This window comes from Narcine bancroftii, chromosome 1 (assembly GCF_036971445.1).
Source record: "Narcine bancroftii isolate sNarBan1 chromosome 1, sNarBan1.hap1, whole genome shotgun sequence".
In the NCBI taxonomy this organism is placed as follows: Eukaryota; Metazoa; Chordata; class Chondrichthyes; order Torpediniformes; family Narcinidae; genus Narcine; species Narcine bancroftii.
In genome coordinates, this window is record NC_091469.1 from 158,138,719 (window position 1) to 158,157,975 (window position 19,257).

The following is a 19,257-nucleotide window of genomic DNA, read 5'->3' on the forward strand; positions in this document are numbered from 1 at the left end:
GTGTCGATCTTGAGGGATGTATAGATATCCACCCCAAGGTGCCTCTGTTCATCCACACTCTTAAATAACCGACTATTAACCCTGTTTTCAACCTTCTGGTTTGTTCTTCCAAAATGCATCACTTCACACTTATCCGGATTAAAATTCATCTGCCACCTCTCTGCCCAACTCTTCATCCTGTCTATATGTATCCTTCGACAACCTTCAGCTCCATCCGCAACTCCTCCAACCTTCGTGTCATCCACAAACTTACTGACTCCTCCTTCTGCCTCTTCATCCAGGTCATTTATAAAAATCACAAAGATCAGGGGCCCCAGAATCCTGCTGTACTCGTCTAGTCAGCGACCTCCAGGCAGAATACTTTCCTTCCACTACTACGCTCTGCTTTCTTCCAACTAGCCAATTTTTTATCCACACAGCCAAGGTTCCACTGATCCTGTGCCTCATGACTTTGTGCATGAGGCACTTGTGAGGGACTAGTAGGAGTCAGATGCAAGGGATCTGAAGGCACCTTTATTTCAGATTCCAGATTTATTGTCAGAGTACATTCATGTCATCACATTCAAGCCTGTGATTCCTTTTTCCTGCAGGCATGGCAGAATTACTGCTAATTAGTACAGGTGCACAATCCTTTATCCGGACATCTAAAATCCAGATAGCTCCAAAAACACATTTCTTTCCTGGTGCTGGTACAGTAGAGAGAGAGAGAGAGAGAGAGAGAGAGAGAGCAGCATGACTAGGTTAGGCGGGGGGAGAGAGACGGCAGCGCGACGGGTGGGCGAGGGGAGAGAGAGACGGCAGCGCGACTTGAGCAGGGGTGAGAGACGACGGCGTGACTCAGGCATGGGTGAGAGACGGCAGCGCGCCTTGGGCGGGGGGGAGAGAGAGAGACGGCAGCGTGACTCGGGCGGGGGAGAGACGGCGGCGCGACTCGGGCGGGGGGGAGAGAGAGATGGCAGCGCACTTAGGCGGGGGGGGGGAGAGAGAGACGGCAGCGCGACTCAGTTGGGCGAGGGGGAGAGAGACGCCAGCACAACTGGGAGGGTGTGGATACGGCAGCACAATTCGGGTGGGCTTAAATCTGGGGTAGGTGGCTTTTGTTCTGAAATCTGTAAAATCCGAAATTTGGAACACACTGTCCCCCAAGGGTGCTGGATAAAGGATTGTGTACCTGTGGTACAAAAAAAAACTACACAGTGTAAACATGTAAACGATCAAAAAAACTGAAAACAGAAAATGAATGTAAACTCACTGACGGTGCAATACAGGGAGAGCAAAGAATATCAATAAAGTGCACAAGTAAGAGTCCTTAAATGAGTCTCTGATTGAGTTTGTTGTTGAGGGATCTGATGGAGGAGGGGGAGCAGCTGTTCCTGAACCTGGGGTGCGAGTCTTGTGGCCCCTATACCTCTTTCCTGATGGCAGCAGTGAGAACAGAGCGTGTGCTGGGAGGTGTGGATCCTTGATGATCGCTGCTGCTCTCCGACGGCAGTATGGAGGGTTTTACCTGTAATGTCCTGGGCTGTGTCTATTACCTTTTGGAGGGCTTTGTGCTCAGGGGTATTGGTGTCCCCATTACCAGATCATAATGCAGCTTGTCACCACTCTTTCCACCACACCTCTGTAGAAATTTTCCAGGGTTTCTGACGTAATATCAAGCCACTGCACACTCCTGAGGAAGTAAAGATGCTGACGTGCTTCCTTCACGATGCCATTGGTGTGTTGGTCTAGGAAAGACTCCTAAGAACTTCAATTTGCTCACCCTCTCCACCTCTGATATCATAATTTCTGGATCGTAAACCTCTGACTTTCCTTTCCTGAAGTCAACAATCAGCTCTTTCATTTTGGTGACATTGAGAGCAAGGTTGTTGTTGGTGCACCATTCAGCCAAATTTCCAATCTCCCTCCTGTATGCTGATTCGTCCCCTTCCTTTATACAGCCCACTACTGTGGTACCGTTGGCAAATTGGTAGATGGTATTATTGTCGTATCGAGCCACACAGTTGTAGGTGTAAAGTGAGCCCTATGGTGCTTCAGTACTGATGGAGATTGCTGAGGAGAAGTTTAAATTTTGGTCTGGAGGTGAGGAAATCCATGATCCAATTACACAGTGGGGTGTTAACTCCCAGGTCTTGGAGTTTGCTGATCAGTTTTGAGGAGATGATGGTGTTAAATACCAAAATGTATTCAATAAAGAAGCATCTCTCTGGCTTCCCGAATACTGTCTGTTGCTTACTCGGAGCAAAGTAGCTCAGGTGTCCTAGCGAGATACTGCCGACTACGAGTCTACTTTAACATTGCCAACTAGGCCAATGTTAAAGTCGGCCCCTGCTGCAGTACAACAGCAGCAAGATCAATGAGCGAACAACCAACTTTATTGTATTACGCTATTGGGAGCAAGGGATATAAAGAATGAATAGACAGTGTCGCTCGTTCCCTGCACAGAGCCTTACTCAACTTGTGCAGCATTTTAGTTCACCTTATATAGTCCTTTGCTCTCCATTGCAGGCAAAATCTTCGCTAGGATTCTACTAAATAGAATTATACCTAGTGTCGCCGAGAATATTCTCCCAGAATCACAGTGCGGCTTTCGCGCAAACAGAGGAACTACTGACATGGTCTTTGCCCTCAGACAGCTCCAAGAAAAGTGCAGAGAACAAAACAAAGGACTCTACATCACCTTTGTTGACCTCACCAAAGCCTTCGACACCGTGAGCAGGAAAGGGCTTTGGCAAATACTAGAGCGCATCGGATGTCCCCCAAAGTTCCTCAACATGATTATCCAACTGCACGAAAACCAACAAGGTCGGGTCAGATACAGCAATGAGCTCTCTGAACCCTTCTCCATTAACAATGGCGTGAAGCAAGGCTGTGTTCTCGCACCAACCCTCTTTTCAATCTTCTTCAGCATGATGCTGAACCAAGCCATGAAAGACCCCAACAATGAAGACGCTGTTTACATCCGGTACCGCACGGATGGCAGTCTCTTCAATCTGAGGCGCCTGCAAGCTCACACCAAGACACAAGAGAAACTTGTCCGTGAACTACTCTTTGCAGACGATGCCGCTTTAGTTGCCCATTCAGAGCCAGCTCTTCAGCGCTTGACGTCCTGCTTTGCGGAAACTGCCAAAATGTTTGGCCTGGAAGTCAGCCTGAAGAAAACTGAGGTCCTCCATCAGCCAGCTCCCCACCATGACTACCAGCCCCCCCACATCTCCATCGGGCACACAAAACTCAAAACGGTCAACCAGTTTACCTATCTCGGCTGCACCATTTCATCAGATGCAAGGATCGACAATGAGATAGACAACAGACTCGCCAAGGCAAATAGCGCCTTTGGAAGACTACACAAAAGAGTCTGGAAAAACAACCAACTGAAAAACCTCACAAAGATAAGCGTATACAGAGCCGTTGTCATACCCACACTCCTGTTCGGCTCCGAATCATGGGTCCTCTACCGGCACCACCTACGGCTCCTAGAACGCTTCCACCAGCGTTGTCTCCGCTCCATCCTCAACATCCATTGGAGCGCTTACAACCCTAACGTCGAAGTACTCGAGATGGCAGAGGTCGACAGCATCGAGTCCACGCTGCTGAAGATCCAGCTGCGCTGGATGGGTCACGTCTCCAGAATGGAGGACCATCGCCTTCCCAAGATCGTGTTATATGGCGAGCTCTCCACTGGCCACCGTGACAGAGGTGCACCAAAGAAAAGGTACAAGGACTGCCTAAAGAAATCTCTTGGTGCCTGCCACATTGACCACTGCCAGTGGGCTGATAACGCCTCAAACCGTGCATCTTGGCGCCTCACAGTTTGGCGGGCAGCAACCTCCTTTGAAGAAGACCACAGAGCCCACCTCACTGACAAAAGGCAAAGGAGGAAAAACCCAACACCCAACCCCAACCCACCAATTTTCCCCTGCAACTGCTGCAATCGTGTCTGCCTGTCCCGCATCGGACTTGTCAGCCACAAACGAGCCTGCAGCTGACGTGGACTTTTTACCCCCTCCATAAATCTTCGTCCGCGAAGCCAAGCCAAAGAAGATATAGTCCTTTAGATGTGTGCTTAATGAAGATGATTGTTCTTTATCGTGTCGCTGGTTATTCTTGTTTTTGTTACATCTTGAACTTGTCTTGCAGCATTATCAACTTGCTCTTGTCTGGTCAACCTTTCTTTGTCAGGTTGTGCCATGGTCTTGTGGCTTTGTTTTCACTCATGTCATGTGACCTGGTATTTGTACAACCTTAGTCATATATTTCTTAATCTAAAAGACTAGCAAATCTCCATGAGCCTACACTAGGGTTCTCCAAAATGGTTGATATCAACCCCCAGGCGTCAGTAAGATCATCCAGTGGGTCGAAAGGGGGTCTATTTTAAAATACCACCTCCACACCACCCACACCCGCTGTCCAGTGCAGGAAGTGTGGTCTTACCTGCCATGAACCTTCTTGCGCCCACCGCTGTCACACTTCCCCCTCATCACACATGTGCCAGGCAGCACTTTGAGCGTCGCTGTCATATTTCCCCCTCATCGCACATGCACCAGCTGGCCACACACGGCCTGTGAATACCGGGACACTGCATTTAACAGGTAAGTGTCCTTTTTTCCCCTTAATTTTTCCTCAATTTGGGGGTGGAGGGGCTGCATCCCCAAATGAAGGGCAGATTAAGGTCCAGCTTGAGGTGGCACTGGACAGAGGACAGAGGGCTCAAAAGCTGGACTGTATGGCCTAAAATCGGATGTCTGGCCACCCTACCCAGTGCTCCCCCCCATCCAGTGCCCTCTTCCCCTCCCCCCCACCTGCCCATTCAGCACTGGAGTTCCAAGCCTGGGGCTTGATGAGGGACCATGTAATCCCTGAAAAGGTTGGGGACCACTGGCATACACTCAACAACAGAAATCCCTTCCCTTAATGCATTATATTCAGTGTTGGCACCAAGGTGGGGGGCATTTGCAGGCAGATGTCTGGTCTTAGGCTGGACAGTCTGGCTATATTTGAGGTGCAGAGGTAGAAAGGGGGCACTTACCATGCTAAATTTGGCATCTCGGGATCAGTGTTCAGTGCAGGGCCATATTTCTTCACGCGTGCATGCGCTAGTACCAGGTGGTACATGCGCAATGGATTGGAGTACCGGGGTCACTAATGCCCCCTTCTAGGACTTGTTCTCACACTGACCCTGATTATATTCTTTCACAATGCCAATATCCAAGTCTGTGGACTCTCCCCATTCCTCACTATCTGGCCTCTGACCGCACTGAATTCCTGCCGCTAGCACCGTCTTTGCAAAGGTACCCCATTTCCCATTCCCTCTCCTCCCCTCAGAGAGGCTACCTCAGATAACATTTTTTAAAAAAGCCTGGGAACAGGACCTACCGCTTTTAATTTCTGAAGAAACCTGGAATGTAATTTTCAAATTAGTTAATACCTCTTCTTTATGTGCCTGCCACTCTTTCCTACAATTTAAAGTCGTCCATAGGGTTCACGTGTCCAAAGTCAAACTATCTCAATTTCATTGTGATATATGCAACAATGGAGAGGCTTCATTAATTCATATGTTTTGGACACACCAGAATCTTGAGAAATATTGGAAAAAGGTTTTTCAAGCATTCTCTGCACTTTTTAAAGTTAATTTTAAACTTAGTACCTTACACAATGCTTTATTTAGTATTGTTGGAGAGAATGACATAATTTTAACGACATCTGAGCTACATGTATTTTATTTCTCTATGGCAAGGTGGGTGGTGTTGCTCAGATGGAGGGATGTTTCCCCGCCTAATCATGCTTAATGGCTATATGATATCATGTCTAACCCCATTTCCACTGGCATCCTGTTCCGGGAATTAACTGGGAACTTACTTTGACAGGGTCCAGTGGAAAAGGAACATTGTCCAAATGCTGACGTCAAATGACGTCATTTCACGGCGGGGATTAACCACCTCTTCCCCTACTTATATCGCTGGCGTTTGCAGATAAAACCAGTGGAAAAGGGACAGCAGGAAGTCACCCATTTTCAGTTGAAGGTAGAATACTCTGATCCCCGGGGATTACTTGTGTTCAATGGAAAAGCAAAAGGGGTCCCAGTTAAAGGTGCCCCAGTGGAAACGGCCCAAGCGGCTTCCTATCCCGGGACACTGCATGGCCAGTTAACTGGGATGCCAGTGGAAGAGGAGCTATTGAGAAGATTGGATGCTCAATTTCCAATCTGAATGAAAATGTTGAAACTGTGGAGCACCTTTATGAATTATTTTTATAATCTTTGATTTGTTATGAAGGTAGAAATCTGTTGACTAATGAGGTCATTTATCACTCTGAGAAGAATTCTCTCTTCCTTTTCTTTTTTTGGCCACACAGCTCCTTTCTTGGTAGTGGGTTTAGATTTTAATCTGTTTGATTAAAATGTGGGGTACCTCAAATTAAATGATATAATTTAAGTATACTGTAGCTTTTTGATTTTTAACATCTATCCATATGCCTGTATTTTTGGTTGTGAAATTTCAATGTTAATGAAAATATTGAAAGAGAAAGCTAGACCCCATGTAACAGTAAATGCTGGGTTCATAATAAGTTCCTTGGTCTCCAGTGTATGTTGCCTCTCCTGCACAAAACGTATCACGCTTGTTTCTCTGTGTTAAATTTCACTCTCGTGTCTACTTCACCGTGCTGAACCTCCTCCCAGTTCAGGACTCTTCCACGGTTTGTCATGTTGCAGACCATGGTGTGTTGTCCTGGAACAATGGCTGCAGAGAATGTCTTGCTCCATCTCACTCCACCATCTTCTCTTCACAGGGTTAAGAAAGCGGTACGTTTCCAGACAGGAAGCTTTAAACAGCGGCACATTGTGGTTTGACACTCCGACTGGATTACTCAGGACCGTAGTATCATCCAGCCTTCTCAGTGCATTTGTTGCACAGAGATCACCGCACAGTGCTTTACGAGCACGGAGATCACCGCATGGTGCATTACGAGCACGGAGATCACCTACACTGTTGAGTGCGTGAACTGGACTTCAGCTGATTGGCTGACATGGAGGGTCAGGAGACCAGTGATATGGCGGATAAAACGTTCCAAATTGAAGAGTGCAGAATTAAGGGGCTTTCTGTGGATTTGCTGAAATCACATCCCTGCACTCACACTGGGGAGGGACTATCCCCCTGTTCCGAGTGTGGGAAGAGATTCTCCAGCTCTGACATACTGCTGCAACACCAGTGTGTCCCCATAAGAGTGAGCCCATTCCTCTGCTCTGACTGTGGGAAGAGCTTTCATACCTCCAAGGTGCTGGAGGAGCACGGGTGTGTTCCCCCTGGGGAGAGTCTGATCACCTGCCGTGCGCGTGGGAAGGGGTTCACCAACTCCTCCAGCCTCCCGAAGCACCAGAACGTTCACTCCAAGAAGAAAGTCTTTAAATGCACTGTGTGTGGGAAGGGGTTCTCTCAAGCTTCGCTCCTGCTGAGACACCAGAGAATTCACACTGGGGAGAAACCATTCACCTGTTCCCTGTGTGGGAAGGGGTTCTCTCAGCCCTCCAGCCTGCAAGCACACCAGGTGGTTCACACTGGGGAGAAACCTTTCCTTTGCTCCTTGTGTGGGAAAGGGTTCTCTTGGCACTCTGTCCTGCAGGCACACCAGCGGGTTCACACCAGGGAGAGACCCTTCACCTGCTCCCAGTGTGGAAAGGGGTTCTCTCGGCACTCCCATCTGCTGAGCCACCAGAGAGTTCACACTGGGGAGAAACCGTTCACCTGCTCCCTGTGTGGGATTGGATTCACTCAGTTGTCCCACCTGCAGGTACACGAGCGAATTCACACCGAGGAGAAACCGTTCACTTGCTCCCTGTGTGGGACTGGATTCACTCAGTCCTGTCAACTGCGGGCCCACAAGCGGGTTCACACTGGGGAGAAACCATTCATTTGCTCCCTGTGCGGGAAAGGGTTCTCTCAGTCCTCCAGCCTGCAGGCACACCAGCGGGTTCACACTGGGGAGAAACCGTTCACCTGCTCTATCTGCGGGAAGGGGTTTTCTCGGTCATCCAGTCTGCAGGCACACAAGCAGGTTCACACCAGGTTTCACATTAGGGAGAAACCGTTCACCTGCTCCCTGTGCGGGAAGGGGTTCACTCAGGCCTCCAACCTGAGTAGGCACAAGCGGGTTCACACTGGGGAGAGACCGTTCTCTCCCAGCAAGTGAGGAAAAGGATTTGCAGGCTCGCTGTTGAATTTGCATCAGGGAGAGACCGTTTGCCTTCTCCCTGTGTGGGGAGGAGTTCACTTGTCCCTATGGTCTGTGGTTGGGCTTTTGTGTTGAGATCATAAACTAGACAGAATATTGTTAATGGCTGGATGAGACTTAGCTGTGCAAGTACTCTTTGGTGTTTACAATTGATTGGTTGAAACTCGCTGCAACCTCTGGATTTTCAGATAATTAGGGAATGTCTTTTACATCCTTAGAAAGTAAAGAAGTGTGCTTCTTGTAAACTCATTTCATTACTTTATGTAGATGTGAAGATTTTATCTTAGGTCCTTGCCCACAGAATAATATCTTACCATTAATTATCAACATTGATCAGACAAGTTTTGTTAAAAATGGTTATCATTGATTATTGAATGTGTTCTCTTGTTGGATGCCAAAAAAGTGTTTGATCGAGTGGAATGGGAATATGTGTTTGCCTCTCTGCAGAAATTTAATTTTGGTCCAATTTTTATCAAGTGGATTAAATTACTCTATTTATGCCCTGGTTCTTCAATACTTCAAAATTTGCAACAATCAGCATTTTTTTAGAATTATTAGGGGAACTTGACAAGAATGCCCCTTAAGCCCTTTGCTCTTTGACCTGAGTTTGGAACCTCTAGCAGTTGCTCTGCATCAAAGTAGAGATTTTAGTGGTTTAATTGGAAAGGCAATCAATGTCTCCTTGAATGCAGATGAACACTTGTTTTTTTTCTCCCCAATCCTGAGTTTTTTTCCCCAAGTATATTAACTTTGTTTCCTCAAGTCAGTTTTCAGGGTACAAAATAAGTTTTCATAAGAGTGAACTACTACCCATAAAAGAGTCTTCAGCAATATTTGCTAATTTCCCTTTTAAAGTAGTTAAAAACCAATCCAAATATTTGGGAATTACAATGACAAGAAGTTGTAAAAACTTATTGAAAGAAAAATTTCCAGGGTTAATTCATCAGATTGAAGAATTGTTGTTGGGATGGTCACCCTTATGTATAGCAATGACTGGACATATTAATGCAATTCGAATGAACATTTTACTTAAATTTTTGTAACTGTTTCAGTCTTTATCAATTTTCATTGCTACAACTTATTTTAATTCACTGTGTTCCAAGTCCAAAGGACCCCAAAACCCAGCAGCAGTATACATTCTTCAAGGCAAGTAGTTACTTAAAGAAAAGTTGTTCTTAATTATCTTTAAACATGAAAGCAGAATCAAACTTTAACTTATCTCTATTAACTTAACTAACCTAACTTAACTCCCTTCTAATTCTAAGCACACATGTGCGTAAGTTCAGAAAAGTACTTTGGTTCACTGTGCAATCCCACTTCTTATTCCTCTAAGTTCACTGGTTGAGTGAGCACTTTGCAGAGAAGTCAGAAATGTCCAACACAGATGACCTGTCTCCAGTCGATCCATTTCATGACATCATTTCAATTAGCACCTACTTGTGAAATGTGCATCGCATTCTCCATAGTTTCTGTCAGGTTACTGAATATGAATTATTCATTATTTTAAATAAGATCTGTTTTAAAATGTGTGTATGTATGTAACCTACTCTAATTTTATCAGTTTATCTTCCAAAAACATTTCCAAATATTACATCACAACTGGATTTGATTATTTGATATATGGCAAGTAAACAACCCCGTATAACAAGGCCTATCTTCAAAGGACCAAAAGGAATGAGGGCTTATCTCTTCCAAATTTTAGATGTTACTATAGGGCAGTCAATATACAAAATTATTACATTTTGTTACCTCAGATGATCATCCTTCTTGGTTAGAAATGGAACGGAGCTTTTCTAAATATTTAGCTATGTTGACAGTTTCAGGTTCTTGTTTACCCCTTTTCCTTTTCAAAACTGACAGACAATCTAATAACAAGGCAGGGTGTGAATTTTAGAGCAATTTAGGAAATACTTTAGCTACCTCAATGTTTCTCTTGCTAACCCTATTATAAAGAATTATCTTTTTTGACCCTCTAGTTTAGATTCAGGATTCAAGGAGTGGGTTAGATTGGGTATAAAAGGTTTTAGGGATCTGTACATTTGAGGTAATTTTGCTTCATTTGTCCAACTAACAGTTAAATTCAACCTTCCTAACGGGCATTTGTTTAGGTATTTACAAATTGGGAATTTTTATCAGTCTAAACTTTTTAATTTTCCTCAGATTCCTGAAACCAATATCCTTGATTTTTTTTTGATTTAAAATGTTCTCATGGTGGATCGATAGCCATTATTTATGATAACAATGGATACAAGAATATGTTCAGGGAGGGGAATTAAGAATGAATGGGAACGAGATTTGAATACATCAATTCCAGATGAAGACTGGGAAACCACGCTTGATCTGATTAATAATTCTTCATTCTGTGCACGACGTGGTTTATGACAATTCAGAGTGGTACATAGAATACTTACGTCTAAAGTTAAATGATCTCCCTTTTACCCTGATGTTGATCCACTAGGTGATAAATGTAAAATCTTTGAGGCCTCTCTGATTCATATGTTTTGGGAATGATCAAAACTAAAAGATTTTTGGGAACAATTATTCCCAAAACTTTTTCAGAGATTCTTAGGAGTAAATTGGAACCATGCCCTTTTATTGCTTTGTTTGGCTATTGCCAAGAGGAGAATATTTCCTTGAACTTATTTTGAAAAAGAATAGTAGCTTTGACGTCATTGGCTAGCCGGATGAGCAACTTTGATGAAATGGAAAGGCAGCTCAGCACCAACTTGCTTGCAGTGGGGACAGGACATTTTGTCTTGGTTGAGTTTGGGGAAAATTAGATCAAGATTGAGTTTGACAAGATAAGGACCCCATTCATGCCGTATGACCATGATTTGAATACATAGGCGAGGGGGCTCTGGGGGGGTTTCATGTCCAACGTTCAGGAGCCGAGACTCGATTATTTACCATGATTGGTTGGTGGAGTGTAGGATTAAAACGTTTTATTTTTATTTTCCATTATAAATAGAAGAGATTAGTCCAATTATATAACCAACTATGAATATGTCATAATATTAGATTATGAGGTGGTTTTTATAGGGGAATTTCTATTTTATTTGAGCGTTGTGTACAAGACGATGTATAAATCACTGAGAATTCATGTTCTGTATTGCATTATATAAAAGTTCTGTAACTATTATGTTGACAATAATATAACAAATATATAATCTCTACCAAATTAATAAAAATATTTTAAAAGAAAGAAAAGAAGTTGACATTTGGGGGCCTGAGCCCTTCGCCATAAGTTACAAAAATAAGACAGACGCCAGAATAAACAGGTGAAGAGAAGGGGATAGCGAGGGCTTGAATGGGAGGGTAGAAGAGAGAGACGCTGGGATGTGCAGGAGAGAGGGAGACGGAAGTGAGGAGGGTGGAGAGCTGGAGGGGAGGAAACAGAGACCGGAGAAGTTGATATTGATGCCGTCTGGCTGGAGAGTTCTGGGATGAAATACAAGGTGTGATGCACACAAGTGCTGGTGAAACTCAGCAGGACACACGGCAGCCACAGGAAGTGGACTGCCGTCGGCATCTGGACTTGGGCCCTGGTTGAGGAATGTGGGAAAACCTGAATAAAAAGGAGGGAGGAGCAGGGGAAGCAAACTGGTAAGAGGGGAGGGGAGAAGGGAAAGAAGCTGAGAAGTGACAGGGGAAGAAGGCAGAGGGTCTCTTTCTGACAGGAGAAGGCAGGGAAAGGGGTGGGGAGCTGGGGGAAGGGCACAGAGGATGAGGGAAAGAGACTTGAAAAAGAGGGTTAACGGAAATTGGAAGTCAACGTCCATGCCGTCTCGTTGGAGACTGCAGGGATGGAATAGAAGGTGTTGTCCCTCCAGTTTGCTGCTAGAGTGTCGGCGATTGGGGCCCACATTGTTGATCCGATGGGGTGTTTCCTTGCAGCTCCAGCTCTCTGTGTGTTTGTATAATCCCCAGTCGGCCTGCTCCACCTGTTCATCAGATCTTTCATCTAAACTGCCTCAGATCTCCTGGGTCACTTCCCCTTTGTACTTGCTGGGCTGGCTGGGACAGACGGACCCTGTCTGACCTGTACCTTGATGGACATTGAGTAAAAATGGCTGTGACTGAAAGATTTGAGCCGAATTCTTGACTTTTGAAGCACGTTCTGGGCCACATTTTCTCCAGACCCGACAGCCTGAATGTCCTTTAAAACTCTTCAACCGGTATGTGTGCCACTCTAACGCAGTTATTTGGTGACCTGCAGATAACTCCCACCATTGATTTTTGTCCCATTATTATTTTTAATCTCTATCCAAATTGATTGATTCTTGCTCCTCGGAAACTAGATCATCTGTCACTATCACCCCTGAATCAAGAGTTACTCCACCTCTTGAATCTTAAAAATTCCCTGATCCCTTGTCATTTAATTTCCATTCATTCCAACCTGAAAACATTGTGTAATGCCCACTAAATCACACTCTTCTTGTGCCAACAGTTTATTACCTGTGTTTTGCAATGCTCTGGGCATTCAGGTGAAGTGCCCTCACAACACAGTGGCTCTTTCAATCAAGTTGCAATGAGGCCTTTTTTTGTTGATTGCATTGAACTTTTTCTGTCCTCCACTTTGACTTTCCCCATTTCTACCTTTTGCTTCTGTCTCTTCTCCTCTTCTCCCATTCCCCTGGTAGTAGTCTCATCCTCCCTAAAACCACTGCCAAACACTCCCCCAGGACATTCATCCCGGATGGAACGGGCGGACACATGGGAGATGGAGACGAATGCAGAGGGGCACTGTCTGACAAGCCCTGATGGAATCCATCCCTGCTCACTTCCTTGATCAGCACGTCACAGAGTCCACAAGGGGAATATTTTGCTGGGAAGAAAGTGGAGGGGCAAATTTCAACCAGAGAGCAGAATTCATAACATGCTGCAGGGAAAAAGAGAGCCCCGAGAGGGAGTCAAAGAATGAAGATTGTGACCGTTACGAAGAGGCAGATTACAGAATCGAGGGAGTATTGATAAATGTTCAGAAGGCCGTGGTTTTACACTGGGGACCATACTTTCAGGATCGTGGTTCTGAAACATGGGCAGCATAATTGATTTGTCTGTTAGTGCAGTGCCTCTACTCCGCTATCGAAATGAATTAGAATTCAGCGCTATTTGTAAGGAGTTTGTATGTTCTCCCCATGTCTGCGTGGGTCTTCCCTGAGTGGTCCGGATTCCTCCCACCCTCAATGTCTCTTATTAACTTGACTTCTTTCCATGCATCACAAATCCCCAGATGGTCACAGTGTGCTACACAGTGTTGCTGAACTAAGTATGGAATGTCCTGTTTCAGTCTTGCTGCAACACCATTCATCTTGAAACAAACTTGCAGGTCCTTTGCTCTTCATGCCCTTCGCTTATTTTGAATTTAACATAGAACCGTAGAACCAAAGAATGCTACAACACAGAAGATAGGCCATTTGGCGTCTAGTCTGTGCTGACCATTATCTCTCATGTCCCACTGCTCTGCTCCCAGTCTATAACCCTCCAGACCTCTCCCATCAATGTATCAATTCAATTTATTCTTAAAACACAAGTACAAGCCCACATTCACCACTCAGATAGCGGCCCATTCCACACTCCCACCGCTCTCTGAGTGAAGAACTTTCCCCTCGCTTGCTCCATTCAGCTTCTTCCTCCAATCGAGGCAAACAGAATGCTCGCATTTAGTTTGAGAACAATATAATCCCTCAATAGAATATAATCCTGCCCCAATATTGTGACGCAGTTGGGCGTAGCAGTTAGCGCAATGCTGTTACAGCACCAGCGACCTGGCACGTTCTGCAAGGAGTTTGTATGTTCTTCCCATGCCTACATAGGTTTTCCCTGGGGGCACTAGTTTCCTCCCACACTTTGGAACATACTGGGGATTGTAGGTTAATTGGGGGCAATTGGGCCTGTTGCTGTTCTGTAGATCTAAATAAAAGCAGAGATGTAATTAGGCTTTTGGGCTCCATATCAAAGGAAGGGTGTGTTGGCATTAGAGAGGGGGCCCAGAGGGGGTTTACAGGGGTGGTCCATAAGGAGAATTTGAAGGCTCTGGGATTGTATTCGCTGGGGTTTAGAAGAATGAGGGTGGGGGACTCATTGAAACTCGTGGAATACTGAAAACCCTGGATATAGTGGATGTGGAGAGAATGTTTCCTCTGGTGGGACAGTCTGTGACCAGAGGCACAGCCTTGGAATATAAAACATCCCTTTAGAACAGAGAGGAGGAATTTCTTTACCCAGATGGTGGTGAATTTGTAGAATTCGTTGCTGCGAGCAGCTGTGGAGGCCAATTCATTGGGGATATTAAGGGCAGCGGTTGGAAGGGTATCAAAAATTGGGGGGGGGGGGAGAAGGCAAGAGAATGGGGTTGAAAAGGAGAGTAAATCAGCCATGATGGAATGGTGGGGTAAGTTCGATGGGCCGAATGGCCTAATCCCCTTATGACCTTGTTGTTTTACGGTCAGCAACAGACATCGCGTCTGTGAACTTCGCAGCATCAGGAGAAGGTTTCCTCGCCTGGATTTTAAATTAGCCCCTATGTATCAGAGACAACCCCAGCTCCTAGCTCTCGGCCATCACTTTCCCCACCCTGCTTATCCAAGGCGGGGATTTGCTTGCTGCCCACAAAGCGCAAAAATCAATGGAGGGTTCTCTGACAACACACCATGCTTGGCGAAGGGCTCCTGGCTCCGCGCTGCCGTTCTGAGCACCGTTTCTGGGGAAGTTGGCAATGCATCCTGGGCAAGGCACTTATCAGGGACCAGGAGCAGAGCGCAGCACCGGGTCCCGGAACAGAAGGCTCTCGTGGTTCTGGGGTTTGCAGCGCCTGGCTGGAGGACACTTCTCCCCAGGTGCCGGCCCTAGTCCCAGCCTTGGTGTTGATTTAACCTGCGGCCCAGCTCTCTGGGAACCTCCATTGGGTTGAGCACACATTGTGCATCCTGGGGCAGGGCTGCATTGATTTGGTCATACCCTCTCGTCCCCATAGCATTGAAGATGTTTCAGTGCTCTGTCTGAGGGAAGAACTTTAAAAGGTTGAGGGGGTTAACAAAATACTGGTGGGTCTCCATCGGGGAGAAACCCTTCACCTGTCCCAAGTGTGGCAAGGGCTTCACCCAGATCTCCTACTGGCTGAGGCACCAGCGGGTCTACACCACAGAGAGGCCATTCTTCTGCCTTAAATGTGGAAAAGGTTTCGTCTGGTCTTCCCAACTCCTGACCTACCAACAGCTCCACTCTGGGAAATTCACCTGCTCCGAGTGCGGGAAAGGGGTTCCTCCAGTTTCCCGACCTGCTGACCCACCAGCAAGAACACACCAGGGAGAGGCTGTTCGCCTCCTCCAAATGAGGGAAAGGCTTCACCCAGTCTCCCCACCTGCTGATCCACGAGCAGGTCCATACTGGGAAGAAGCTGTTCACCTGCTCTGGGTGCGGGAAGGAGTTCACCCAGTCGAACAGCCTAGTGAAACACCAACGAGTTCACACGTAAAGTTTGCAGAGTGTGGAATATTTAAACATCACTCACTCAAACACCAGGAGGGACTGGAGTCTTATGGTTATCGAGGCAACAAATCAAAACAGGTCTTGATATTGTTGTCAATTCGCAATGTGTTTTCAGGTTCAAGTTTATTGCTACATGCAGTGAGAAAGTTTGTTTTTGAGCAATCTAACTAGATATTCCGTACATAGTCCAGCAAACAAATCACAGTGCAGGACTGCAATTACAGGGTAGAAAGCAGCATTATTTTACAAGTGCGAGGATCATTAATGAGTCTGATAACATGGGAAAGGAGCTGTCCTTGAATCTGGTGGTGTGTGAATCTTCTCTTCCATGGGGAGGAAGGTAAGGGGAATGTGTCTGGGGAGAGTGGAATCTTTTAATATGTTGGTTGCTTTGCCAAGGCAGTGGGAAGTGGACATAGAATGGATTCTCTCCGTCAATGGGAAGACGGGAGTTGTGGCGGCTACAGACTCACGAGTTCTCCTTGAGTTGCCTTTGAAGAAATATCCACCCACACGGGCTGTGGTCACAACACTTCTGGTCCTTTTGTTGACGAGACTCGAACTGGGCAGCCTCCTACAAAGCTTCCAAGACCCTGGTCTCTCCAAGTAACTTCACACTTAAAATGAATCCGTCTCTCCAAGTGACCTCCACTGTTGGTGACAATCAAAATGAAGCTCTTGGCTTCCCAAAAAGACCCTCCTGGCACAGGTCAGTTCACTGAAAAGGCCCAGTCGTTCACAGAGCCGGCTCTGCTCTGAATTCCACAGAAATGGCTGGTCACAAGAGTAGCTGCAAAAAGCTGTTTTCTCTCCAGCCGCCAGAACGATCTCCCTGGCCAAATCACATTATCTTTGCAAATGTTATCGAATTCTGGAATAGATTGTGACAAATCTTCCCTCAATTCTTCCAATATGTCAAACTGTCACTGGGCTGTGACTTGTGCTTGTGTGAAATGTTAACTGTGACCATTCAGTCCCTCATGTCTATACTATCTCTTATAATGTTAATCCCATTCTACTAAAACGGGAGCTCTTAATGGCATACACATATTTGAAGTAGTAGATCCCCCTGTATGTGAGTAATTTTAATTGTCAAATTATGCTGCCTGTGAGTTTGTTCTTAACTCTGTCTCTCTACCTCAGCTCCTCTGCTTCTTACGCCCAATGCTCCCTCCCCCTTCACCCCTGTCGGCCCTTTAATTTACGAGCAGGGAGATTTTGCTGCAACTCTACAAGGTAATGCCATCACTGTGCTTGGAGTTCTAATCTCCTTATCTGAAAAAGTATATAGTGCCTTCTGAGGTGGTACACCAGTTTAATTCTGGAAATAAGAGGATGGGCCTGTCATGGGAGATTGAGTAGCCTGGGCCAATACCCATTGTAGTTTTGAAGGATGTAGGGAACTCATTAAAATATATAAAATGATGGAAGTGGTTTCTACTGATCGGTCAGATGAAACCCAAGGGAAATCATGGGGGGTGGGGGGTGGGGTGGGGAGTAGATTAAAGACAGATGAGGAGGAACTTCTGCCAGAGAGTAGGGAATCTGTGGAATTCTCTGCCCAAGGAAGCAGTAATGGGTGTCTCATTGAAAACATTTAAAACGCTTCTCAACAGATTTTTGAATGGTAGGGGGATTTAAGGGTTATGGGGAACAGGTGAGTAGGTGGATCTGTCCGTGGCCAGATCAGCCACAATCTCATTGTAAGTTGGAGCAGGCTCAATGGCCCAGACAGCTGACTCCTGCCTCTGTTCTTAACGTTCTGATATTAATGTCGTAAGTCAGAGGGGCAGAAATAGGCCATTCAGCCCATCGAGTCTGCCTCACTATTTCATAACGAGTTGTTCTATTTTCCCATTCAGCCTCACCTCCCAGCCTTAACCCTGTAACCTTTGATGCCCCTGCTCATCAAGAACCTTCAATACAGTCAATGACCCTGCCTCACAGCAACCGCCTATGGCAAAAAAGATTTGCCACCCTCTAGCTGAAGAAATTCCTCTGCATCTCTGTTCTAAGTGGACACCCTTCAATCCTGAAGTTGTGCCCCCTTGCCCTAGACTCTCCCACTGTGGGAGACAACCTTTTTTGCATTGTTACAAACTAACAACAAATTTTGTTATGAACTTGCAAAGCAAAGCAATGGAAAATTCACCAATAGTAAATTCAAAATAATAGTTTTTATTAAACTATTAATAACATAATATTTTTTCCTTAACTCTAAACCAATGGTTTTCAAACTTTTTCTTTCTACCCACATACCACCTTAAGCAATCCCTTACTAATCACAGAGCACTTATGGTTTAGGGAATACTTAAAGTGGATTGTGAGTGGAAAGAAAAAGGTTGAGAACCACTAGATGCCAACATAACCCCCAGTATGCGCAAATTTAAAAGGTGTCCTGACGTGGTGGGGATACCGTCGTTGGGTGTGCAGACCCACAGCCACACCGGGAAGAGCCCGACAATGTTGGAAGAAGAGAAAGACTTACCTTTAATGAGCAGTTCACAGGAATAATTGGAGGTGGAGTCTAGAGAAGGTAGACCTCAAAATGTGGAACTGGAATCTGGAATGGAGTCTGTTTGTAAGGGATTGCCTATCAAATGGATAATATGTCTAAACAAATGACTCAAGGATTTTTGGATGTGACAACTAAAAATCTAATATGTATGAAGATATATCTACAGTTTAGAGGGATGTCAGTCAATGTATTAAATCAGTGGACATAATGCAAGAAATTTTTTTTAAATTGAAACAGCTTTTTCTGAATGTAAAATTCAAGTTGAATGTAATAAGGAAAAAATAGAGAAAGTGGAAGATTCGTTTGTGGATTGGGGAATCCAGAAGAAAGACTTACTGGGTCTTGATTCATTGGAAAATCAAAGTCGGAGAAACAATGTGAAAATTGTGGGTCTTCCAGAAGACATTGAAGGGTCTGATCCAATAAAATTTTTCAAGAGTTGAATTCCCGAGGTGTTGGGCAAAGAGTTTGGTCTTGCTAAGTATTTACCTAAATTGATACATGTTGATCAAACAGGTTTTTATTAAAAATAGAAATGCTTCAGATAATATTCTTTGATTGATTAATTTGGTCAATGCATATCGACAACAGCCCAACCATCCAACGGTGGTTGCGCTTGATGTGGAAAAAGCCTTTGATAGGGTCAAATGGGATTTTTTTATTTAAAGCATTGGAGAAATTTACATTTGGACCTTTTTTTAATGGGTTGGGTTAAAGCTTTATATACGAACCCAAATACTAGGGCAGTGACAAGTGGTCAAGTCTCATCATCGTTTAAATTGATGCGTTCAACTCGACAAGGTTGTCCATTGTCACCAGCTCTGTTTGCATTAGCTATTGAACTATTAGCTCAAACAATAAAGCAGAACGAACAAATAAGAGGGATGAGAGTTATGGATGAAGAGTATAAGATTAATTTATTTGCAGATGATGTTTTGATATATTTAACAAACCCAGAACAATCATTGCCACATTTACGGGAATGTTTATTACAATATGGAACATTATCTGGATATAAA

At 45.1% G+C, this 19,257-nt stretch overlaps 1 protein-coding gene across 2 annotated transcripts in view; it reads left to right on the plus strand.

The window, feature by feature from the left end:
- The window catches only part of LOC138765348 (zinc finger protein 112-like), a 106,670-nt gene that overhangs the window by 25,435 nt on the left and 61,978 nt on the right, over nucleotides 1-19,257 (plus strand). Inside the window, exon 2 of one of the 2 annotated variants that reach the window (XM_069942391.1) lies at nucleotides 6,790-11,369. The exons of the other annotated variant lie outside the window; for it this stretch is intronic. Within the exon in view, the coding sequence (XP_069798492.1) occupies nucleotides 7,027-8,187 (1,161 nt within the window). The 5' untranslated portion in view covers nucleotides 6,790-7,026 and the 3' untranslated portion in view covers nucleotides 8,188-11,369. Of the gene's footprint in view, nucleotides 1-6,789; nucleotides 11,370-19,257 lie in introns of those variants that run through there. 2 annotated transcript variants of the gene reach the window in all.